This window comes from Pungitius pungitius, chromosome 9 (assembly GCF_949316345.1).
Source record: "Pungitius pungitius chromosome 9, fPunPun2.1, whole genome shotgun sequence".
NCBI lineage: Eukaryota > Metazoa > Chordata > Actinopteri > Perciformes > Gasterosteidae > Pungitius > Pungitius pungitius.
In genome coordinates, this window is record NC_084908.1 from 14,628,062 (window position 1) to 14,645,491 (window position 17,430).

Sequence of the window (17,430 nt, forward strand, 5' to 3'; positions counted from 1 at the left end):
CTAAAGTGTATTTAACTTTGCATATTTAATGTATTCCCTCGAAAACTGCATGCAGTTTACACTGCAATGCTCACTTTATTTCTTCAGAAGTCATAAACGATTTGTTTCTGCATCATCATACAGGGCTTTCATAATGACTCTGACAGGAAATGAATACCGAACCCCTTTGAGTCATTTTTCCATGTAACACACTCTTAAGGGAAATTGATGATATCTATAACACAGCTATAGTAACTGGATAATTCTTGAATGCAGTGTACTTTACGGTCTAAATCCAAACGCATACTTTAGGGAAGTTATTAAACTTGGGAACTAAATCAGCAGCGCAAGTTCAACTCTGACAGACGCCCAGAATTCATCCCAGCCAATCCGAGGCCACCTGTCTTTGCTTCGAACCAATCACCTTTGGAGGGGGCGGACAACCCTGGCTGTTGCTAAGGTATGTCCCTGGTGACTTCTGCCCTTAAGCCAATCAAATAGCACCTCACCCGTGTGCAGCCTGCTCGCGGACTGGAACATCCCTCGAGATCCCTCCCTTCGGCTTTTCTCATTGGACGCGAGCGCAATCACTCACTTCCCCGAGTTTTAGTTAGGCGCTGTTGATACTGTAGTTTGGAGACTACAGGACTCAATATAGCTGCGCTCGTACATCGTCCTGAAACAGTTTTTTAAAATTCCAGTCCCGTTGATTCATGACTTCAACATCTGTGTAAAAAGATCATTTGTATTTTTTTGTATTATTATTATTTTTTATAACAAGACAACGAGATGGAACTTAATTCTCTCTTAATTCTGCTGGAGGCTGCAGAATACTTGGAAAGAAGAGACAGAGGTATTTTAAGCCAAAGTGACAAATTGACAGTATTCTCGAGGCTCGTGTTTATTTCGTGAGTGGAGCATGTGGACGGCTGCTAGCTTAACGCTTCCATCTTATACGTAAAGTTTGATAGCCTTGCCATAGTGCAGGTATGATGTCACTCCACAACAACGACAATGGGACGCTGGGCGAAAACTGGACCTAGTAGCCCATCTGCGAGGAAAGGAGTAGCTGTATATTACTATCACTATTATTTTGTACTTAAAGTGGGTCGTGTGTTTATGAACTGTCTACGTGTCTAATACAGCTCACGTGTTGTGTGTACTCGGAGGGAAGGGTGCTCTCGTGTTATTATTCGCTCTTTGGAAACGAGTAAACAGGAGTGACATTGAGAATGCAAAGCGGTGTATATATCGTACATATATAATGTATACATCGTGACAGATACACACATTAACGACTGTGCAACAAACACCTTGCTGCAGGCTACGCGGCGCCGTATCGATCCGTTGGAAGCGATTGAATTGGTGATCGGTCACGTGTTTTCCCCCCTTATGGCATCTATAGCTATTTCATGTTTCCCCTCCGAACGGGTCAATGACAGCTTTGTTTTTGTTTTTTTGTTCTTCCTTCTGGTGTCACACCACAGTGACATTGACATGTGTTGTTTCGTTGGCTCCGTAGAGGCAGAACACGGTTACGCGTCTGTGTTACCGTACAGGAGCGACTTTTCCAGCAAGAAGACGAAAGCCTCGGCAATATCCAGGAAACCTTTGAACAATCGGTAAATATATACGTCTTTCCTTTTCTGTGTGTGTGTGTGTTTGTTTGTTTATTTGTTTGTTTGCAAGTCCCGGCGTGTAGAAACGCGCACTTGCAGGGGGTGGTGGTGGGATGGGGGGGGGGGGGGGGGTTGCTGTTTTTCACGCACCCTGCCTTCGCTGGGCTGGGCTCTCTGTTTTGGTCTCTCCGATAAACACTGCCACGCGTACACTGTCAACTCTGCTGCTCCCACTCTTTCTCTTTTACGCACGCACGCACGCGGACGCACGTACGCACGCACGTACACGCACACAACCTCCACGTTCGCTTCTGCACGACTTGTCACGCGTTTTTCATGTGGTTGGTTTGTTATGCGTGTGGGTGTGTCTGATGTTACATTAAAGTCTTTTAACCCCATGTAGTATAGTACACCCCCCCCCCTCCCATTCCAATCCCATTCGTCTGCGACTACTTAAAATCGCACAGAATAATAATGCATTTAGGTTTCAGTTTCGGTTCTATGCCGCTTTGTTGCTCTTTCTGGACCGGTCATGCAGCTGGTTAAAGGTCATGCCGACCTCAGCGAGTTAAAATGTAATTCATTTCTAAAGGGACTGTTCAACAGGGAGGCCTCTAATCCAATGCTGCGTCTGCAATCCGCATATTATTTCTTAATTGCTGATGTTGTTATTCAACAGCTTTGCGATTAAAATGTCATTTGAAGAGGGGACAAATGGGATCTTGAAATCCCTTGTTTTTTTTTCCCCCAGCGATCAACCCAAAACTCAAAGATCTTCGGTTAACTATCATATATAATTTAATTCATGATCAAAATAGTTAACGCTTCATTTTCTTATTATCAATTCATCCTATTGGCACCAGAGGATAACATAATCTGTGTTGATTTACATCCCAGGTCATATACCGTCCTTTGTAGTTCCCACGTTTCAGGGTATACTCTCTGGAAACATTTGCATGACGTTTTATTCCCAGGAACGCCTGAACAGAAGAAAAAAAAACCTTTCCTGTCGGCTAATATTAGTTCAGGGAAGCGTAGTTTCCTCACTAGTGAGATACATCATTATACGAACTGAATATTAACCTTTGGTAACGCAATTCTAACTTTACGCCTTTTTAGGGCGTATGGCTTTGTGAATTTACAAGTCATATTTCTATGCAGTCCTCATCCCCATTCCGTTGACCCATTGCCAGACACAGGAAGACAATTGTTTAGGTGTACGTGGCTGTGTATGTGGCAGGTGGGTGTGGTAGCTCCAACAGACACCTACACACTGTGACAAACCCCAGCGCACAAAGCTTCATGCACCAGGCCGGCTTTTCCCTCCTTTTCTTGTAACTGCACTGTGGGCCAATTCCCCGTTTCCCTTTACACTCTCTTACTGCTTCTTTTTTTTTTTTCAAGTATCAACAGGATGCAGGGGGTGGTGAAAATAAAGTTTAAGTGAAAACAGGGGTTGGCTGTTTGTTAAAAGCGTTGCTTGGTAGAACCATGAACGGTTTGTTATAAGGTTTGAAATCATTTACGAATCGGCAACTGAAAAACCACATGTCACATGTTTTGAAATGATGCAATATTTGGGGATGTGAAGAAAAAAAAAACGTTGGGAGTCTATTTCTGAACACGGAAAGAAAAAACCCAGGTGGAGTTTCCTTGTTTCATTCATAGACTTTTCAAAAAAAATAAAAACGTCAGAATTTTTTTTTGAAAAAACATCAGGAATATTTCCTGCTTAACCTGTCCGTCGCGCTAATCGACTTAACTATATATTTATATATAGTGACTGATTTCCTGTGAACATATGACGACATACACATCCCATTTAAAAAAAAAAAACCTCATTTGCGTGTACTATTTTGTGTACCATTGATCGTCAGGGCCAAGTTTATAGCATGCGACCCGTCCTTTGCATGCCACACCATCCATTATTTTACATAACATGTAAAGGTGTGTGCATTACATGTCTGCGTGCATCCCCTTCCTCTGAAAGATTATTTCCTGGTCATGCCCTGTGCTTTGTCTGGGACATTTCCCCCAATATGTGCAAGGCTCAATAGCACAACTTCCTCCACGGTGTCGGCCTTTTGAATCGGTTTATTAGCGGCAGTGAAACATCCTGTCCTCCTTACGGGAGGATTTTGGGGCCGGCGCCACAGCATCGCACTTGCACGCTCAACCGTAACCCCCACTCTTTTTCTGGTGCAGCAGGCGGCCTGCCCCCCCCTGCAGCTGTGTGAGCCGCTGCTTCACGAGCACAGGGGGGGCTCTCGAACGGCGGAAAAAAAAACAACAACTGAAAAGGCTTGTTGTCAGTCCGGCCTTTTGTCGTCTCTGTTGTTGTTTTGTTTTTACTGCCGTGGTATCCATGGCGGCCTCGTGAACAGAGGGCCCCCGTTTCAGATGGACGGCACATCGCGACAGGGGGGGGGGGGGGGCCCTGCTGCACTCTCGCTGACAAACAGCGTCTCGGGCCCTCCAGTGTGTTTTTTCAATTTTTTTTTTTATCCCCGCTGCTTCTCAGCCAGAGTGCAGCAACAACAACAGTGCGTGCACGCTGTGTGTATGCGTGTGAGAGAGCGGGGGGTGGGGGGTGGGGGGTGGGGGAGTCTCTCTCTCAGGGTCAATTCCGCGCTCAGCTGCGCCCTCTCTGACAGACGTCACACAGACGTGGAAAAAATGATCTACTACATTTTTGCACATTTGTCATGGATGTCTATTGACACGCTGCGTTGCTCGAGGCCTGTTTTGGAGTATTTATATTATATCAATAATAGTTTCAAAGCAACCTAAGTAGGCAAAAAAAGGCAGAAAGAAATCAATTCCACCATTGGACATTTTTCCTTTTGCTGTTACTCTGCATGTCAGTCATGTTGCTTTAATGTGTCTTACATCAAGAGTCAATTTTGGATTGTCATTACAGTCTCTGGGCCTGTGATTTGAGTGTGTGTAGTTTTTTGACTGTATTTTGGCACCGCTTTGACACTCATCTCCCTATTTTTCGTCCTCACAGATCGTCGCACAACGAGCTGGAGAAACACAGGTAAGACCCCATCAGAGACCTTTGGCTTACCGCCGTGGCGTTTGAATGATTTGCATGTGCATGTTTGTTTTTTTTGTTTTTTTTTTGAGCAGCCTTGAGTTGCAGACATCCTGAGCGAAGAGACGCAGGTAAACGTCCAAAGCACAGGATCGGATCAGAGGTCATCTGCAGTGATATTTAATCAAGTAATTCCTCATGTCTGAAAAAGGGGGATTAAAAACCTCATTTCAAAGGGCAGCTTGGTGTTGATTAGATCTGTGTCCACTTCGTGGATGAGACCCGTTACCTTGTATGGAGAGGGAATCCTGTCAGTAATGTGATAATCCTGAACAGCCTGATACTGTGAACGGAGGCGGAGTAAATCTAGATCTCGCCTGTCATTTCTCCAAATTAAGAGGCCCACAGACACACACACACACACACACGCGCGCTTATTCCGCTCTGCTGCCCCCAGCATGCATCTCACTCCACCTTGTTCCCCCCCTTCGGCGTACAGCGCTGTGCTTGCGGTGATGTGATATCAGCTCGCATTAAAGTCACAGGCGTCTGTTTTTTGGCTCTGTTTTGACTTCACAGATCCAATGGGGTTTCTTGTCAGGAAGCAAAACTTCTCTTTGATACAAAGCCTAGAGCCACTTGAGGGAAGGTGGTTGGTGGAAGAAGCGAAACTTTTTTGACTTTGATTATTTTTTAACAGCCACATCAAGGTCACCCCGAGCTGATTTTTACCAACAACCAAAAAAAAAAAGTCAGCCAAAAACAGCTGATGGTACCATCAGCATGCGCGGCTGAGGCTGAGATGGGTGTGTTAGGCTGCACGTGCGTGGGCTACACTGTCACCCCCAGTCACATGTCTGGGAGTGAGTAATGGGTGCGCAGCGCTGACGAGAGAAACCAGGAACGAGTTGAGGCGTATTCCTCCCTGACCCGAGAGACGGAGACGGGCCCCGGCTGATGTGCAGGTGTTGAGACACCGCGGTTACCTCACGTCCGGCGCCAGGGGTGCGGTCGGTTACCAACCAAGTGACCGTCCAACTGACAAATGCAAGTGCCGGTTAAAGTGTTCCAATAATCGGTTTACTCACTTCCCTTCACGTCACTGCGGCCGCGGGTTTCTAAAAAAGACGTTGATTTTGTACGTCATTGACTGTGATGCCACTGAATGTGAGTTCCGTCAGTCATTGCGCAACACCTGGGCCCCTCAATGACAGAGGGTGCGTTTATTTCGCGTTGGAAACTACTTTCCTCCTGGAATAAGTATGTTTATTTCCGTCCCTGCCTGTTTGTGCGAAAAAAGAAGTTCCACCCACTTATTTGAAATGACGCCCCCCCCCCCTGCGGTGACCGGGTATCATTGTGATCCTTTGCAACGTGACGCATCGTCAAATTGCACAGTCATTACTCCCGACATGCAGGTGTTAAAGGTGGAAGCTGGAACGTCGAGCATAAGCACAATAATTCACAGTAAATGCTGTGAACAGAAGCAGAAATGAAATGAACGTTTTGCCGCTTGTGTACGTTTTGCCATTGAGTAAAATGTGCTGGTTTCAGCTGCTGAGGTTCAAAGATTTTTCGGATCTTCTTTTATTTTGGCATCACAAATATGAAATACCTGTTGGGTCGGGTATTCCTACCAAGTCTTCTTACTACAAAGCGATCAGTTGTCTCAACAAAAGGATCGCGTGTGGAACCGAAAGCCAAGATGACACGTACCAGCCCTGCTGGTATGCCATTCAAAGGAACCGGACCTGTTTTCATCTTCAACAATCCTCGAAAAAAGAAAAGCTGCTGGTCGAGCCCTGACTCACCGTCTTTGTTTGATCGCGCGAGTGTCCTTGTACTGTGTGTCCTCGTGAGCGATTTAAACGCACACCGCCGCTATTGACTATATTGTCAGTCAGTCATCTGCTCTCAGAGTCGCCAACCATTGTGTCGCCACGTCAAATATTGAGGTTATTAGAGGTTGGCTACTCGGGCCCTTCTTTGGGGTCACTCGTCCCTTTGGTGCCACTGTCGAGGGGTCCAGAGCGGCAACTTCTAAATCAAGACTTCAGAACGGCGTCCAGGCCTCACTGGACCGCCGCTCGGTGGTCCCCTGCATGCCAGGTGTCTCTCACGGAACTTGTCGAGAGGCACCCTGCATATATTTGTGTCCACCTATCAGAGCGAGACGTCTGGGCGGGAGCCGGGCCCGCGTCCCGCGGGGGTCTCGCCTCTCCCGACAGCCTGCTTATCTGCCGCAGCCGGAGTGCAGCCGCGACAGCTCTGGATAGAGCGTCTCGACGGGTGACTCTGCTGCTTGTCTCTCTCCCTCTCCCCCCTCCCCCCCTCCCTCTCTTTCTCTCTTTCGTCATTGCCTTTGCACCCGAGCTGCAGAGCACACAGGCCTCGACATTTCGGCGAAACCGAATACCGCCGTGCGGTCGGTCTCCGCTGGCATTGCTTCCTTCCCATTTCTGAATTCCACCCGCTCTGCGTCACGCCTTCGACAATCTCGTCAGTGCCACAAGTTTCCTTTTACTAGAGAAAAGGCTGTTTTGCTTTCTCGCACGGCACCCGTTTACAGGAAACCCAGCCATGTAACGCCGGTGTGTGGTTGCGCTGCTCCACTCAATTGGGAAGAAGAAAAGATTGATATCTCTATTTTAGCATTAGCAGAGAAAGACAGTCTGTGGCTGTCGGGGGCGCTCTGGTTTCTGGGGGATTGATTTCAATGCATTGGACCCCTGAGCTGATGTACAGCCACCGTGCGACACCTATTAGACGTGGCTCTAAATGAACATGCGCCCCATGCACACAGGAGCCGGCCCTCACTTTGTCACGGTTTAATCTTCTCTCTAATTAAATTCACTCCCCCGGTGTGTCTTCTACTCCCAGCTGTGATGAATGACTTATTTGGCTTTGAGGAACTCTTCCCCTTGGAGTGAGGCTCCTGTGTGTGTGTGTGTGTGTGTGTGTGTGGGGGACTCATTGAGTTACAGCGGTGTCTCGATGGGAAGGAGAGCCGTCCCACAGCCCTGTTACTTCACCTCCTTGCCCTTCTACTCTGTGTCTCCTTCTTTCTTCCTCCGCATCTGGTTCATCCGTTGGGGTTTTTTTTTTTCTTCCTCCTCATTCTGGCTCTGCTTTTTTTTAACTTTGCAAAGTGTTTGAGTCAGCAGAAACCTGAGGCAGTGAGGGGCGAGAAAGGCAGAGCTCCCTTCTCACAGAGGGCCTTTATCACCCTTTACTGGCCCTCCTGCCAAAACTTATCAGTGCCCGTCCCTCCTTTTTAGAGGCATAACTCTTCTTTTATGATAGTGAATTTATGTGGAAGATAGCAGGCCTTTGTCAGGCCTGTTAATCTGTATTTAAACATGGACTGCAGAATACACAGCTTGTGTGAATACAGTTGAGGTTGAGTTCATAACATGTCAGCATCCTGCCTTTTTAAAAATGAATAATATCTGTAAGCGAGTTACAGGTACATAAACAAAAGTGGAACACGTTATGCCTCCCGGTTCGTCTTTCAGTGTGGAATCCATGTACTCGCATGATTGCATGCGGCTTTTGAACTCAACTTCCTCAAATGTGGCTCACGTACATTCCTCGTGTGAGTGTGGGAACCTGGAGTCATTGTGTCTGCGTGAGCAGCTAATGACCCGCAGTAATGACCCATGTACTGTACGCCGTCTAATCATTAGGGCACATTAGGGACTAAAGTCATTCGTAGCAACGTGACCGCTGAGCTGATGTGTACTTCAATCAAGTTGTATGTAATTGTCATTTAAGATGTAAAAACATGTAGCTAACAATCATTTTCACTTTGATCTGGTCTGCTGATTATTGACTGACTATTTGTTCTGCCTGTGAAGTGTCAAATACCTCAAGCAAATATTTGTTTGATTTGATGCACCGATGGAGTGGGTTGATGGAGGCCGTCTGTTATTCATCAAGGTGTGTCTCTAGTTTGGTTCTTCCATGTTCAACAACAGGAGTAAGCTTCAGGTCAATCCCTCGCATTGTGCACCTCCTCTTGCTTTGATTGAAAGGTAACAATCGGCCTCAATCCTCAAGGGGGAAAAAAAGGTCTTTGAATAAGCATCAATTTGTCTATGAGACATTTCTAGTTTCTGTTTATTGTCTCACTTATCCTCATTTCTCGTAGTTGGGTTCAGAGCCTCGAGCAGGACCCCGCCCTCCTTGCAGAAATAAACAGACAAGCTTTTACAGCCGAAATGGACGCCGCGATTGTCTCCGGCGCCAGTGGATCAATCGCTGAGGAGGATGCATTGTAAAACCCGAGCTCGGGGGAGGGGGGGGGGGTATATATGTGTTTATTGAACTCGCTGAACTTGTCTCTGCTAGTCCGTCCCAACATTTGCAGATGTACTTTTCAATGCACGCGGCGGACGGCCGTTAACATCCAGGTCTGTCATTTCCCATTGTGTTGAAATGAGTGAGAGATGCATGGGGGGGGGGGGGGGGGAGCTTGTTATTTTAATTCCGCCCTTCTTCTCTGGAACTGCCATCTGTTTTTGTTCAAACACCGATGCTGAGGTAGGCATTAGGGATGCACGCTCCCACAGGGGGGGGGATTGTTTTAGTGGCCCGAAAAAGGTCGATCGAATCTAATGACAAGGCATTACCTAGCACGCCCAGTGGATGTTTCAGGTTTTTTTTTTTTTTTGTGGAAATACTCCTGTTCAGCGCGTGACCAAGAGTCTGCCTAATTCTGCAGTTTCCTGTTGTTTAATCACCAGCAAAGCACGCTGAGCTCTTTCTTCAGCGCAATGCCACAGAGTAGTGAAGCAACCAGGGCCCTCCCTCTGTCTGCGGCGCTGTCGCCGGGCCTTCCAGTTTCGGTTTGCAGCTCGCGTGTGAGCGCCGAGTCACGTGACAGCCAGCTCCAGGAGGACGTGTTTTTATGGGGGACTCGCGTCCGTCCGCCTCGCCCTGCTGCAGTTGTCACTGCACACGCAGTCGGTGGGCGTGGCGTCCCCTTGGGGCAGAAAACAAGGCGACTGAGGTTTGATGCCGTCGGGGGGGGAGGGGTTGAAAACCTCTTGTGTCTCACGTCTCGCTGACGTGGTCACGGTGGGCGGAGCACCGGTTGTTTTTCTGCTGTTGGAGGCCGGGCTCGACGGGGAGACTGATGACGGCGGGCTTCCATGAAAGGCCAAGTGTTTTTTAGGCCCGAGGCCTGAGAGTAGTGGTCCCTCATCACCTAAACAGTCCCTCCCATCTGGCCCCCGTGCTCCCCAGGAACCTGCCAGCCAGATGTGCAGCCCCTTCCCTAGCAACCCCCCAAATTCCACCACGGCAACAATAGTGATCCCGGCACGCAGCCACGCCCCACTCTTACTCCACATATCAGAGCTCCGGGGTAAACAAAGGAGCCCGACTCGTGCAGTTTGTGAGGTTCTGCAATGAAACCACTTTTATTCGGAGGTGAAACTTTTAAGTGAGAACAATTCAGATGGTTGGGGCTTATCCGCGTGAGGAACACTGCACAGGACAGCATACAGCAGGTCGGACCGGATTAGATCGCCGATGAGAGAGACGGACAAATAGGAGAATAAATTGTAATGACCTCGGCTCATTTAGACGAATGATGTTTACATTGCATTTTGAGATTGAATTGCATTATCGCGCCGGCAAGATAAACAGACGCAGCAGGGTCAAGTCACACCAGAGGCCTGCAACCGCATTTTCGCGGAGGGGGGGGGGGGGGGAGAAACACACCGAGTCAGCTCTCGCAGGGAGAGGAAACCTTGCCGTGGTGGTTTCTGGTGACCTTTGACCTTTAGCTTAGCAGGGTTTGGCTCCTTGCCAGACGAGCCACTCGGGGCCCCGTGCGTATGGGCCGAGGAATGCGCCGCGCCGCAGCCAGCTTGTTAAACAGTGCAGCGAGCGAGCGAGGGGTCCGTTGTTTGCACTGGTGTGCCTTCTCAGGCTCTGCAGCTCGATAGATCTCCGGTCCCGTGGCCCTCGGGGGGGAGGGGGGGGGGGGGGGGGGGTTCCTGCTGTTACCAGGATATCTGTGTGTGGAAAAAAGCTCATTCCAGTAGCGCGCAGCTTTCTGAGTAAACTCTTCTCTTCTTGTTTTTTCTCCTCTGCCATTGCTTTGCTTTGGCGCTGAGCAGCACACTGGAGGGAGAGGGAAGAGGAGGGGCGGAGATCAGACAGGAATCATCCCGTGGTTATCTGCACGTGAGAGCGGTCAGGTGGTCATTTCCCTGCAGACGAGACTTGCAAGTTCAAATCTTTAGCTGCAGAGAAGTTGCTGGATGTTTTGTCATCGCTGTCTTTTCGCGAAAACCTTTTACAGCTATTGCACCGAAACATTTTTGTTGCTTTTAAAACACTTTTAAACGAGAGGGATTGAGTCAGCAAAAATAGGCCAACAATGTTGTGACCAGCGGATATTAGAACCAGGACACTATTCGTGAATAAATCAAACACTCCTAATAATCAAGCCAGACAAACTGGAAAATTCAATTTGATTCCGAACCACGTGGAGCTGTGCGAAATGTCTGACAAAACATTCCCGTCCGTCTGGTGCCACACTTTGCTTGGCTTTTCCGAGGCAGTCTGATAAACATAGCGTGACCGGGGCTTGGTTTAGGAATAACAAACGTGAGCGAGTGAGGGAGGGTCTCCAGCCCGCTCCTAATTGGCTGTGTGGCTCTTGAAGATAAATAGCCCGTCTCATGGCAGGGGGGAACATGTGCATCTTGGCTGGGGCAAGCAGGCACACACTTCCAGGTTAATGTGGGTCCTGTCTTATTGATATGCATGAAAAACATGAAGTTTTTTTTTTTTTTTACGTGTGCAGAGTCACAATAAAGAAAGCTATAGCAAGGAGACATGTAGCATTTAGCGCTACGACAGTTTGGTTGTATGGAAGTGGGTTTTTTTTTTTCTGAAACTGGTGTCATGTGACATTCAAAAACTACACAACGAATATTCTTTAAAAGAAGTAGTTCCCAGTTCGACTTGGATAATAATTCAGGTCGGGAATCTAATGCCCTCAAAGATCTCCACACATTAAGGTGGTGAAAGTGCATGTGTGCATATCTCTTACATCTGCATGCCAGGTAAAATATGTGGTGGGCCCACAGGTGGGGCCTGTGCTGAAATTTCTTTCATCAAAAATAGGTTTTCTTTGAGGGAGGTGGGTAGTCAGGCCGAGCATTCGGGGAACGCCTTGTTTTTCTTTTTTTCATCATAAAAGAGAGAGAGAGAGGCCCGTTGGCTCAAGTTACCCGTCGGATGATGTGTGCGGAGCGCTGCCTGCTGCAGCTGAGCACACTGTAGACTCAAAGGGCCCTTTTTTTTTTTAACCCACCAGCTCGGACCCCGCTCCCTTCCAGAACCCCCCCCCCCTCCCCCTTCCTGCCTGCTTCCCCTGGCCGCGGTCCAACTGCTTCATGTGGCTGGACCGGGGCAGGTTGGAGGTGGGCCCCCGCCCCGAGGCCTCAGAAGACACTTGTTTTCCAGTGGGACGAGGGTGTGTTGGTGTTGGCAGGGTGGAGCAGTGGGGTGGAGGGGTCCGGGTGGGGGACTGCTCCCCCTGGGAGAGGAGGAAATAAAAGAATGAGAGCACTTTCACACGGCCTTCTGGGGAGACTGGGGGGGGGGGGGGGACGCCTGTATGCACCTGTAGAGAGGTGGAGATGTTTTAAAGGGCATCTCGCTAATCCTTTTTTAATATATTTAAATCAGGTGCTTTTTTTTATAGCTGCAATCAAATCAAATAAATAATAGATGCAACCTTCATTTATGGCTTTGGATTACTTTGTTCAGCCCGGAGACTTTCTTGCTGCCCACAGGCTGACCTCCACGTGAGATAGAGGAGGCCAGTGAGAGGGTCACACTTGTGAAATGTGAAAAACACAGGCGACGCCCTTCCTGAAAAAAAAATAAGTGTGTGTGTGTGTGTGTGTGTGTGGATGTGTAGAGAGTGTGTTCTCCTGCGTCCAGCCCTGTAGAGCTTCATTTCTCTGATTAGGTTTATTGTGGTTGCAGCAGCGGCCAGTGGAGACCTTGCATTGTTGGAGTTTGTTTACCGTTCGGGCCGAGTTGGCCAAAGGAACGAAGGGGAAGGGGGAAGGCTCCATCAGAACAAAGAACCGGTTCATGGACTAGCATGACTAATGGAGGGTTGAAAGGCCTTCATGAGGGAAATTTGAATGAACCAAGGACAGGCATTGGAGATAATATGCTGATTTAAAAAAAAAAAAAAAAGAAATTGTGAATGAAAGACATGCTTTGCAAAGATGTATACAATATCACTCGATGTCCACACAGTCATTAGCTTTGCCTTGTCGTCAATAGCACTGGATTAAAGAATCCAAACGGTGCACCCAGTGAGCTGTTTACGAGATGCTCCGGGGTTATTGGCCTGTAGGCCTTTTGGCACGGATCCAGGGGGCCACGGTTTCTGTCTGGAGCTCGAGAGAGAGGACGGGACACTTCTCATGGCCGTCACTTGGCTCAATAATGATCGATCCATTTTTTTGCTCTCGTTGCCTTTTGGATCTGAGGTCTCTCCACCAGCCCTAGGGTTCTGCAGGGTGTCCGTTTGCTGGGTCCAATAAAGGTTAACAGAAACATTAGTGCCAGTGAGTCCAATGCAAGGTTTGTTTTTGTGAACACACGACCAACTGAAGCAAACCCACATTCATTCAAACGGGCCGGCAAAAAACTCCAACTGCGTTCCAGAAGTAGAACATACATCCATCAAAAAAACAGGGGGCTACGTCACACAGCTAAGGGCCCGTTTGGCTCCCGGACTCATGTGTGTCATGTGTGAGGGCGTACCGCCAATACGGCTCCCGTTGATGAGGTAAGAAGCTGAATGTTGAGCCACTTGCGTGAACTCTGGCTGTGTGACATGAGATGAAAGGGTGTTTTGCAACCATAACAGTATGTGACACTTCCTCCCTTCCTCAAGGTTTGGGATTTGAATGGGTTTGTTGAAGCTGGCTTTGGTTCCCAGCGCAGGAAGAAGAGCGCGGCGGTCGCAGCAGTATGCGTTTTTCCGGGGACGTATGCGGGCCGAGGCGCTCGTCAGCGTGTCCGCGGGGGTCGGGGGCGCGCTCACTCACTCTGCCGGTGGGGGTCTGCTGACTCACCCTCTGCTTGTGTGTTTGCAGACGTGCCAAACTTCGACTGTACTTGGAGCAGTTGAAGAAGCTGGTGCCTTTGGGTCCAGACAGCACCAGACACACCACACTGAGCTTGCTGAAAAGGGCCAAGATGCACATCAAGGTATAGAAAAAAAAAGCAAATAAAACAAACACAATGAAGATCGGCACATGTCGTAGTCGTACTTTTTTCATCACCAGAGTAAGTTAGCATTTGTTTGTTATTTATCAAGCGGTTTTGGTGAATTATCAAAGCCATTGTCTTTTTTTTAAGACATTCTTCGACTAAAGAATCAATTAATCCCCACCCGAAAATTGTAAGAGGCACATACTTGTTAGTTGTAGTAGTCAAACTAGATAAAACTTGAAAAGTCCAGTTTGTCGTCCCAACTCATGCCCTACTTCTCACCCGTCTGTTTGGTTTTACTCCCCCGCATTCTTTAAGGGTTGCATTGTTTTCTAATCTCACAATCAGAGCAGCTCGGGGACGGCAAGCAAAAGAAAAAGGAAAAAAAAAAAAAAAAATGCTCCCGAGACTAAAAGGAAAACTAATCGGTCAGCAAAGTGGAATATTCAAGACATTTGTCGGCTGATGTTTAGATACGACAAAAGGCATAATTGGATGTTGATTCGTTTGAGGGCAACCTCCCCTCCGGAGTTCATTAACTGTTGCATGCAAGATGTTTAAGAGCCAAAGCATGCACCCGGAGCCGTGACCCGCGAGCTCTAGGAATGCTAAAAATACACCAGTGTTGCCAAAATATGGCTCGTTGCCGTGCAAACGGTGAGCTGTGCATTTTAAGACGAGCTGCGCCGATCGCGCAAGCAACACTGTGGTTGGTGGAAAATCCAGACGTGGCCAGTTTTAACCCTTGGTTTCCTGTTTATGGCGCATGTCCTCTCGGATGTGCGCAAAGTTCTCGTCAGTGTTGTGTCTTCCCGTAGCACGAGACGCCGCGTGCCTTTGACTTTGCTTTGATTCACCACCGAAAGATTTCACATGCAAATAGGTGCAGAAATGTGATCCCAGGTCGAGGGGAACGTTTACAGAAGCCTGTTTCTCTTGATGATCGACAGACTTCAAGCAGGCATTCAGCCACCTGCTAATTGCTGTTGTGAAATTTCTGATTTGGCAGAAGATGGAAAAGAAAAACATTTGTATCATAACGTCAGTTACACCCTGTGTATGATATGGCATCAATCCATGTTCTTGCAAAGATAAACTGTATCGGATATCAATAAATATTCAAGTAATATTCTACTGGAGCATTTTTATTCATAAAATTTGCAAAGAATTTGTTATTTCTATAGTTATTAAGGAAGAATTTGCCCCAAAAAAACAGTGACCCTTTGAAGGCGAAAACAAAAAAATAAATAGTATATAGTAAAACGAGAGTAAAGACAGAGATGTTGGCGTCCAGTGAGCTTTATCATTGATTCTTGGCATTGACGTGTCGCTGCAGAAGCTGGAGGAGCAAGACAAGAAGGCTTTAAACACCAAGGAGCAGCTGCAGAGAGAGCACCGCTACCTCAAACGCCGCCTGGAGCAGCTCTCGGTCTCCGGATCCGTGGAGCGCATCCGCACCGACAGCCTGGGCTCCACCACCTCCACCGACTCCGAGCAAGGTACACCGGCCTCTGAAAAGCGCAGCGCTATTCATCCCTTTATGTTCACAACCCGACCCAGCGAGGTCCTTCTGGGAGACGGCGTTTAAATGATTCATCGCGTGGCGCCTCTCTCTTTTGATGAACGCGGGCTCCTTTCAGTTTCGTAGGATCTAGTTCTTTTTCGAGTTTAAAGGTGCAACCCGGCTGCTCACTAGTGGAGTGCTCTGTTTGGACTGGTAAACAACACACGTTGCAGGTTGTTTCATCGACGGGCGGGGATTAGCTGTGAGAGCACAGGGATCTGCATGTTTGAGTTTTAACGGCTGCCTAAATCTGGGCTCAATGCACAAGTGCCGGAGACAAACAGTGTCCTCCTCACTTCTTCCCTTAGAGAAGAGCCCAAAATAACCGTGTGTATTTTTCATGTTTTTTCTTGCCCGCAGAGGTGGACATCGAGGGCGTGGAGTTCACTCCCGTGGAGGCGGACAGCGTGGACAGCATCAGCGACGTAGAGGAGGAAGAGGAGGAGGAGGAGGAGGAGGAGGAGGAAGAGGAGGAGGAAGAAGAGGAGGAGGAGGACCACTACAGCCTCCAGAGCAGCTCGAGCGACACCAGCTACACAGCCACACATTCCCACAGACTGCAGCCGCACCACTGCTAGACGTCGCGCCAGGCCGGCTTCCTTCCCCCCCAGCTTCACCTCCCCCCCGAGAAGCGCTTGCGAAGGCCCAACGCCGCCCGCCGCCTGCACCGGACCGGGCGCCGGCGCTGCATCCTGAACATGTTCCCTTCGCCCGCCCCCGGCTCTCCACGAAGTACACAGGGCGCAAATGCCACTCGAGCCTTCCTGACCCCCTCCACACACACCCCCCCCCCCACTCCCTGACCACTGACCCTACCTCACCCTACTGTATCCTGCCTGACCCCGCCCCTCCAGACACGCCTTTGCCCCGCCCCCCTCCCCACTGCCCTTACACCCCCCTCTACTTAGTGTTTCCGCAGGCTCATAGAGAGCAGAGCTGAGTTTGTGTGGGGGGTGTGGGGGGGGTTTATGCGGACCTCTGTGGTGCGGTGGACAGCTTTGACTTGTTAATCAGGACGTGTGCGTTCATGTGTGTGTGCGTGTGTGTGTGTGTGTGTGAGAATGCAAGAGAGAAAGAACAAGCGAGGGAGTTTAAGAGAGGTTGAAAACAAAAGCTTAGTGTCTGTCCTCCCGGAGGCAATAATACACAGACGAGGCTTTCACCGAGTTTGCAAAGTAGAAGGTAAGGCACTAGTGTTTCTTCTGCAATAGTTGCAACATTAAAGGTTATTTACATCACACATTATCATCCCTTAACGCAATAGCATTTACAGGAGTAGCCATTGCAGAGGTTCTCCACTTTCCTTGAAAGATTTGACAGCTGAAAAATGTAAGAAATATGGACATTTGAGGAAACATACTCATCGTTTCCTGCCTCGATGCTCTAACCCCACCCGGCTGAAGCTTCGCATTTACACAGTTGGGAGGGATATCGATCACCTCGTCCAACAAATAAGCGATTTCTCAAAATGTCAAACCCTCTTTTAACATCCTTCCACTTTTTTAGGATGTGCTTCTGCAGCTACGTGACCTAAAACAGGGCTCCTTTTGAGCAGCTGCTTCTGCACACAGAGGCCCGTCTTCATTACCAAACGTGGCCAAAAACGTTACAGAGCAGCAGAGAAGATACATATACATTTATTTTTATATATATGTATATATATATAGATGTATATGTAGATAGATGTACAGTTACTGTCCAAACCCTCAAGTCTCCCTCTGGTTGGGTTGCCTAACCACTACTCCACACTACTGACCACTACACTATACCACCCTATGGTGTGGATGGACTACTATGTCAATTAAACAAAAAAAAAGACTTAACTAAAAACTTTTCTCTCTCAGTAGCGAATTGATGTAGCAATAAATACGAGAGGCCTGTGCTTCCTCTAAGTGTTTAGATGATTCTGGTGGACGGTGAGGTTTCGAGGGAGGCATTTTCTTTTACCTTCTTAGCCTGCGGGGGGGGGG

The 17,430-nt window shown here is 48.3% G+C and overlaps 1 protein-coding gene across 1 annotated transcript; it reads left to right on the top strand.

The window, feature by feature from the left end:
* The first annotated feature begins 610 nt into the window (after positions 1 to 610).
* On the top strand, positions 611 to 17,430 carry mxd4 (MAX dimerization protein 4). Its single transcript, XM_037471046.2, has 6 exons — positions 611 to 832; positions 1,502 to 1,601; positions 4,609 to 4,638; positions 13,779 to 13,893; positions 15,233 to 15,395; positions 15,821 to 17,430. The coding sequence occupies exons 1-6, from the start codon at positions 769 to 771 to the stop codon at positions 16,036 to 16,038; spliced, it is 690 nt and encodes a 229-aa protein (XP_037326943.2). The 5' UTR covers positions 611 to 768; the 3' UTR covers positions 16,039 to 17,430.